A 7,453-nucleotide genomic window follows, 5' to 3' on the forward strand; every position below is an offset into this window, starting at 1 on the left:
ACTGCTCTCCACTCGATTCGCCGTCGAAATGAACCGTCCATGAAAGGTAAGCTTCACACACACACATGGTGGATGGAGGCGTGGCTTGCGTTCAATGGAGGGTGCGATGCGCTCGATCGACCCCATCGCGACAATTTGGTGGAGGGCATCTTCCATCAGCTTCATCGACGGATGCTTGGGCAAGTGGTAAGCCATGGAGCGAATCCCAATCCATCCGTGTTGCTCCCGTGCTGAGCCTTGCGCCAACCACCTCTCGCTGCGACGTCCTCTCTGGAAAGAATGCGACTGTCCGTGACCACGAGAAAGATTCAACATGATGGAAACAAAGGTAGCCAAGGATGCAACTGAGTCAAGAGCTGCGGACAGAAGTCAAGCTGGGAACCGATTGTTCAGATGTGACGGAAACTACATTTGGACAGCACATCCCAGCATGGATTCGCTCCATTGGAGCCGACGCGCCTGGCGAATACAGCGGCGAACGGGTGACCAACTCCCACCCCGTGCGAGTGCATCCAAGACAAGCGTTGCCAAAGAATCTATCACGGGTTCCTTCATACGGACACTGGTCAACACACTTTCAACAACGGCAAGCACAGCAGACACCACCACATCACGACTCCTTGCCCAGCTCCCTCACACCATCGTGAAGTCGGACATTGCTAACTGCACCACTGTCTTGAGGCCTTCTTCCATCATGACCTTGGTCGGGTACAAGGGCAAGTCGATTCGGTTGAAGCACGCATGGGCTCGCGGCAGGATGCCTCGGCGGTAGTCGATCGCCTTCACCGAGAACGGACACAGGAGACCATCGTAGCTCGTCAGGCCCTTGAATCCTACGCCGTTGGCTCAACAAGACGTCGTCGACATGGCGAAATGTACCTTGGACCGGTACACGAGTGGATCCGGTCGCAAACTGCAGGAGCTTGGCTCGGTCTTGCGTGGACATGGCTGTCACGATTTCCCAAAACCATTCCATCTTGATGGAATGCTCGCCACCACGGCGGAGCGTCATGGACGTCGCGGTGAATTGCTTCCAGTCAGCCACGTCGATCTCTGTCACCCCGCACAGCACCAGCTCGAGCTCCTTGTGGTCAAACATGATCAAGTAGTGCTGGGGAAGGATCTATGCAGCCATCAGCGCTTGTGCGATCCTGACGGCACGCACCTCAAACAGTCCCGTCAGCAGACTCTGCAACTGTGGTTGAATCCGGTCGAACAACAAGTACTGCAGCATCCGTTGCACGTACTCGGTCTGGTTTCTCGCCGTCACCATGATGTCCTGCCCGTTCGGCATCAATTCCACGACCTCGCCCGACGCCAGCGCGACGCTAAAGTCGAGGCACAAACTCTCGACGTCCGCACTGGACTCGACAAACTTGAGACTTGTGTAGATCTGCTTGTCTGTGTACAGCATGTCTGTCATCGAAAGCGGGGTGCCCAGGATCATCTTGAACAGTGGCACAGTAAAGTGGAATGGCAGGACTTGCTCGTCCAGGATGGACCGGGCGAGAAGTCGGCCGACCGCTCGAAACTTGGCGAGGTCGCCGGCCGAGTTGGAAGCGGGGTTGAGCGTGTAGCCGTACGAGTCCGTGGCAACAAACAGACCCGCGGATGGCTCAAACACTGCTTGAGTAAACAATGTGTACCTAGCGACCGCGACAGTTGTCATTGTGCGATGAGCGGTGTCTGTACCATTCGCGTTGCAACCCACCGGCATCGACGCCCGCTTCCCCGAGCAGCTCAATGCGAGTCCTTGCGCAGCGATGCAAGGGACCGAGTAGCTGTAGCAACTGCATCGATTCTTCATAAATGCGTTCTCGATACACCTTTAGCTTGGAGTACCTACAATAATGCAAGCGTGAACCTCCAACAACCACCTGGAATATATTGGTACTACCCGTAGTCCATATTGGCCCGCAGAAGCGACAGCAAGGCCAAATATTTCACAGAAAAGTGCTCGTTTGTGAGCGCATCCACCTGCCGGACGAGCCAAGGGGGCAAGGTTGTACCGACCAGCGTACGGCCAGCACTGTCCATCGACAGCGGCTGAAATGCCAGCTCCACTCGCACTTGCTGTTCTGGGCGGGTCATGTCCACCAATTCTATCGAGTCCCGCTCCAACGACATCCGACTGGCTAGGGCCTCGTCCACCGCATCGTCGATCTTTTGCGAGTGGGAGGTGCGATGAGTAGCATCGGTCGTTGGAGGTTCGCTCGAGGGCTCGTCCACGACTATTTGGACCTGGTCCCCGACATTTGTGTCAGCGACTGCGTAAATGTCGATCTCGGACACCGTCGGCAGCGTCGCCGTCACAACAAAGTACTTGTCGTCGGTGGTCGCATTGGTCATTTGGGACCACACGATCTGTCCACTGGCATCGAGTGTTCGTAGCCACTGCTTCCTCGTCCTACGAAGTCGTCGTGAGATCATACACTACAACGTGGCGCATTTTACCGCGCACTCAGTTGCATCGGCGTCAAGTTCGTCGGGTGAAGGAGCTCAGGTCCAACGCCGTTCTCCGTCACGACAATGCCTAGCCATCGCAACGTGAGTGTGCCCGAGCATGGGGCATTCTGTACCTGGCTTGGTTTCGCACAGCGCACACGAAGTCGCGTCGGGGATGTTTGCGAACGCGCAGACTCCGCAATTCCATTTCTCGACATCGCACATCCTACCAGGAGTCAAATTCCAACAGAGCTCAAGAGGAGGCACGTTGTACAGTTCTTCAATATCGTTCCGGTTTAGACCGTAGAGAGCACCAAGGAAGCTACAACGCCAGCGTTAACTCTGGGTCATGCTCATGGCGTCGACGGTACTCTTCCTCCATGAGTGGAACGCGGCGGAAGAAGTTCGGGTCGACATGTTGTCCCTTCTGCGAGATAACTATCCGCACAAAGCAATAGCCCATGATGATGAGGAGGAGCATCATGGCGGCGCCAATGATCGCGACATCCGTCGACGCTGTCCCCATTGCCTGGACGAAGATTGTCTGCTAGTCATGTTTGACGCGCTGGGTGGACATCTGATCGCTCTGGTTACGATTTTCCGGAAAATCCGCGCGCCGTGTGGGCGTATTCCCTTATTCGAGTGCTATGTGGCTGGCAGCATTCCTCGACAGGACTCATCAGTTCGACGTCACAGTCGGCAGTGTAAAGGTGAATGTTACACGATGAATGGAGTTTGGTAGTGGTGTTTTCGTACATTTCATGTGACTGATAGTGTTTTCAACGACTCAGGGGGGAGATTGCGGACAATGCCGGCCGTCGACGAGCATGCTGTTGGGAAACTTGTCAATGGACTTATTTAAGGGAAAAGAATCCACGCATGGCACTCAAGCTACCTTCAACTTGGTCATTGCTCCCGCGACACTCAGCTCCATGTTGCCGCGACGACTTCCACTGCAGGGACCTTCCATACACGCTAGCACATCATCGCTTGTCCTCTTGGGTAATACAGTGAACGACGCGACCTTCCAACACCTCGTGGTGCGTCGTCTATTGGGTTTACATGGAAGCCACGTGAAGTCACCCACATCTAATGCGATTGATTGGTCAAATTATTGCCAACAGGTTGGCGAAACGTCCCAATGTCGACGGAGGTAGCGGCCACACACCATCAAGGCCGCGTCATGGCGTGAGGACGTAAGTCATGTGGTGCTCTCGTCATCGAAACTCCAGCCCGTCCAGGATTGCTCTCGGTGGACGGGTCTCCACGTGAATCTTGGTGCCATCAAAATGACTTCGATGGCATTCCAAGGCGGTACATGTACTGAAGGTCTGTCTTCCAGTTCTGAGAGGCGGGCGTACAAGTGATCCACAGCGCAAACGATCCAGTACTCGATCGTGCCATGGCGCATCGGTGGTCAACCATGGAATGGCAAGGATCCGCATCGAAAGCAATGAACCCTTCGTTGCGCTGTGCCAACCGTGACACGAGGTACGACTAAATTACACGAAGGACTGACGTCGTGGACAGCACCCGCTTTCGATAGAACAGGACGTAAGCTGCATTGGACACGACCTTGGACCGCGGGAGTTCGCTCACGACTTCGTCGTCAAAGTTGAGCCAAATGTGTGAGGGCGGGACCACGTGTGGGTGGGACGACTGCGGACTCGTCAAATCGTAGCGACAGTACGCCGTGTAATGGCCTTCGCTTAACCCACCCGTGTGGTTGGCAACTGCGTACAGGTCGTACACGTCGCAGTTTGCGTCATCGTCGACGGGAGCGGCGCCCGTGAACGGTCGCAGCTGCAATCCTTCCAGGGGAAAGTGGACCAGTTCTTGGACTTTGTGGTGTTGCACCATCGAGTAGTGGAACCGTTTCAGGTGCAGCATGAGGACGTCGGGCGACTTCCAAAGGTCCATTTGTCGACGGCCGTCCGCCGCATGACACGACTCACACGACCAGAGGCCATCGACGATGTCTTCCTGCGTCATGAAGTTCTCCAGGCACATTTCCAACGTGACCTTGGGACGAGGCTGCTCCGTCAGCATCATTCGCATGCCTTCGTGCGAGTCCACGAACTCGGCGGTCTGCCAGTCGACCACGAGCATCTGAGGCGGCATGAAGTACGACATCAGCCCATCTGTGGCCGAATGCGGAATGCACGTGCCCATATCAGAACTCAAGTTCGCTTGGCTGACTGTTCGCACTCTGTACGCGTCGGCCCCTTCCGGAAAGTCGACAAATCGCCGCAGAGTCGACTCCAATTGCGCATGAACGTCGTCACAAGTTGCTTCTGCGTCAATGGACAGGACGAAAGGAAGACCCACGAGGGTATACAGCGAGCTCCCCGCGCTGGGACTTACCACCCGATGGACTACTTGGATGTCAATGATGGACAGCGACGACGTCTTTGGGCTATTCTTGCGCTCGAAACAACACAGTACAGCCGACTCCAAGTCGCATGTGAGGGTGTCGACTGCAATGAGCCTTGAAAATCGGTGTTGCTGCACTTGAATGAGCCGCAGTCGGTCGGCCCTGATCGACACTTGATTCGCAATTTCATCCAGCACCATCTTCGCATTGCCTTCGCGGGTTCGAAGGGTTACATGGATGACGTGCGGCGCAACACTCGGATCCAACGGATGCATCCATACTCGCAAGACAATCGGCTTCGCGTTCAATTGTGCTATCGGCAAGCTCAAGAACAAACACGGCTCAAACTGGACCCTTCGAAATCCGCACTGACCGCACGTGGTTTGGCTGCGCAGGAGGCCGTGAAACAGGTCGACCACAATCGACTGGTTGCGCTGCAGGTGCTGCTGCCAAGCCAATTGAGCCCAGTGGCTGTCCTCCGATCCGGACGTCGTGGTGGGCGTCACCTGCTGAGACAACGACATCCGCAGCGTGGTGGCATGCTTGGGGCTTGTGTCTGGCGGAGTTGGACAATTCAAGTCTTCATGGATGGCGTCCAGCAGCGCCGCCATAAATTCGTGGCCATCGTGTTGGTCGCACCCGTCAAACTGCGGCTTCACCTTGGCAAAGATCTTTCGAAATTCAAACGGAGACGTAATCTGGGTCGACGAGTGGCTCCCAGGCTTCCACATGTTGGCCAGCAGCGACGCAAACGCGACAGCAACTTTGCCTTTCGTTCCCAGTTTGTTGTGACGGTTGATGTGCCGGACAAACGTTTTGTCGAGAAAGTAAGTCCGCCACGCCGCAATGGCGGACAAGCACTGCATCGAACAATTCAAGTAGCACGTGTTGCCGAGGTTGACGAGACCTACACCGCCATGTGGGAGCCCCGGGTTCAGTACTGCGTCCTTGGCCGAGAGTGTTCGTGAGTTGCGCGGCTGCAGCTTCCCCGACTCCTCATGAATCCATTCGTCAAAGATGGACGAGAAGCCCGTGAAGTGGATGCACACACGGTTCGTTTCGAGCGTACTTACGCGCTGGACAATGCCCGCGCGCCATACTCGCTCGCAATCGAAGGCGTCGACGGCGTCGCCGATTCGAAACGGTCGGAAGTCGCGCGTCGATTTGAGCTTCATCCGAGGCCACTCATTTGCCGACGATTGAACTTCTACCAACACTTCTGTCAGCAGCATCGACTGGGTGTCCCACAGCGACCATTCCGAGCATTTGTCATCTTTGGCGTCGTTGCCGTGATCGGGGGCATGTGGAGTGTTGGGTTGGCGATGCCATAGGCGGACCTCGTGGATGGGAACTTTTATTTCAAAGAGCGACGCGATCGCATGCACGAGTTCCGGGGCTGATGGAACTGGATGCAGCAACTGTACTAGGCGATGGCGTTGGCTGGGTCGCCCGTCGCGTTCGGCCAGATACACGTTGATAGGGTGGTCGACGTTGGCTTTGGAACCGAACGTACTGTGAGGAAGGGCTGGACCACCGCCGTAGAGATCCATGAGGGCGTTCCAGGACGCAGCCGAGACAACTTCGAAGTCGCGGTGCCGCTCAAGATTTGATTTCAACTGACCTGTGGCAGGGTCGAGCAAGTCGAGGTTGTATACTGACGGAGGTCGCGGAGCGGAGGCGACAGCGTCGTCGTGACAGTCCGAATCGACCTGGTTGTTGACTGAACTTCGGCGGCAAGACGAGGAACTGAACGATGTGTATGCCAACCATTGCCTCCACCACGACATGGATACCTTGTACCCATTCAACTCGTCCGCCGTCGTCGTTGATGAGGCGACCGTTTGAATTTGAGCACGTTCGAGCTCTCGTGACGGAAAGACGTCGAATATGGACAACAGAGAAGTCAAGACTGAGAGGGAAACGTGGTCCTTGAACTGCGTGCGCGACATGGTGTGAAATGCGAAGGCTGCTGACGCGTTTCGACCAAGCGAATCTGACAGGGCTTTCATATCCTTCTTTGACATGGCATCCTTAGATTTGATGAACCCGAACGACGATGATGTGAACCAGTCAAAGACAAAATCGTGCGGATCAGTGAACATTCCCTTCAGCACGCGAAGGCAGGCATGAACATCGCCAGGCTGAAAGAGACGCCAGCAAGCTTGGGCAGCTGTGCCGCCAACACGCTGCTTCAAATCTGGAAACAACCGGAGAAACGCTGCATAATCGAGACGTTCCTTCTGCTTGTCGGACTTGGAGAACCATTGGCGACTGATCGATAACGACGAAGAAGCTGCAGCAGTCGATCCGAGCGCTTGAAGGAACCGACCGTGGAAGTAGCGTACAGCAACACACCTCAACTCTGCCGATTCGTCAACCATGCCCTCGTCCAGGCCACGCGAGGTAGAGTGAAACATGGGCAATGCACAGGAATGTTTTCGTCTGGCATCCCGTTGTTCCACAGGACTCTCTGCTTCCTGCTCCAGATTGTTCATCGCGATGTCCTCGCGGCGCTCTCTCGGCGCCGCCACTTCGTATCTTCAAATGGAACATGTAGCGAAAAGATTCCACAATTTTTGTGCTAATTTGTTTCATTAGTACGTTGCATACAGTCACCAAGTGATCATTTTAGTA

At 55.3% G+C, this 7,453-nt stretch overlaps 2 protein-coding genes across 6 annotated transcripts; both read right to left on the bottom strand.

Annotated features, from left to right (window-relative positions):
• Positions 1–89: 89 nt before the first annotated feature.
• On the bottom strand, positions 90–3,025 carry H310_01867 (hypothetical protein). 5 transcript variants are annotated; one of them, XM_008865196.1, is made up of 9 exons: positions 2,817–3,025; positions 2,720–2,767; positions 2,580–2,671; positions 2,455–2,533; positions 1,898–2,407; positions 1,693–1,842; positions 1,166–1,646; positions 880–1,123; positions 90–833 (listed from the first exon to the last, which is right to left on the bottom strand). In XM_008865196.1, exons 1-9 carry the CDS (start codon positions 2,969–2,971, stop codon positions 634–636), a joined length of 1,959 nt encoding a protein of 652 aa, XP_008863418.1. In that variant the 5' UTR covers positions 2,972–3,025; the 3' UTR covers positions 90–633. The 5 variants fall into 5 exon arrangements, with proteins under 5 accessions (XP_008863418.1, XP_008863416.1, XP_008863417.1 ...); XM_008865194.1 differs by having other exon boundaries at positions 90–1,123; XM_008865195.1 differs by having other exon boundaries at positions 880–1,646.
• A 492-nt stretch (positions 3,026–3,517) lies between these two features.
• H310_01868 (hypothetical protein) lies at positions 3,518–7,354 on the bottom strand. Its single transcript, XM_008865199.1, has one exon. It carries the CDS (start codon positions 7,312–7,314, stop codon positions 3,943–3,945), a length of 3,372 nt encoding a protein of 1,123 aa, XP_008863421.1. The 5' UTR covers positions 7,315–7,354; the 3' UTR covers positions 3,518–3,942.
• Positions 7,355–7,453: the final 99 nt, after the last annotated feature.

The sequence above is a fragment of the Aphanomyces invadans genome (assembly GCF_000520115.1).
Source record: "Aphanomyces invadans strain NJM9701 unplaced genomic scaffold supercont1.3, whole genome shotgun sequence".
Taxonomy (NCBI): Eukaryota; Oomycota; class Saprolegniomycetes; order Saprolegniales; family Verrucalvaceae; genus Aphanomyces; species Aphanomyces invadans.

Bases quoted from the DNA above. Each gene is read 5' to 3' on its own strand.
- H310_01868 (XM_008865199.1), bottom strand. From the start codon at position 7,314: ATGAACAATCTGGAGCAGGAAGCAGAGAGTCCTGTGGAACAACGGGAT.
- H310_01867 (XM_008865194.1), bottom strand. From the start codon at position 2,971: ATGGGGACAGCGTCGACGGATGTCGCGATCATTGGCGCCGCCATGATG. The intron at 2,534-2,579 runs GTACAGAATGCC...TGCGATGGCTAG, and splicing joins GCTGTGCGAAACCAAGCCAG to GCATTGTCGTGACGGAGAAC. The intron at 2,408-2,454 runs GTAAAATGCGCC...ACGACTTCGTAG, and splicing joins CCGATGCAACTGAGTGCGCG to GACGAGGAAGCAGTGGCTAC.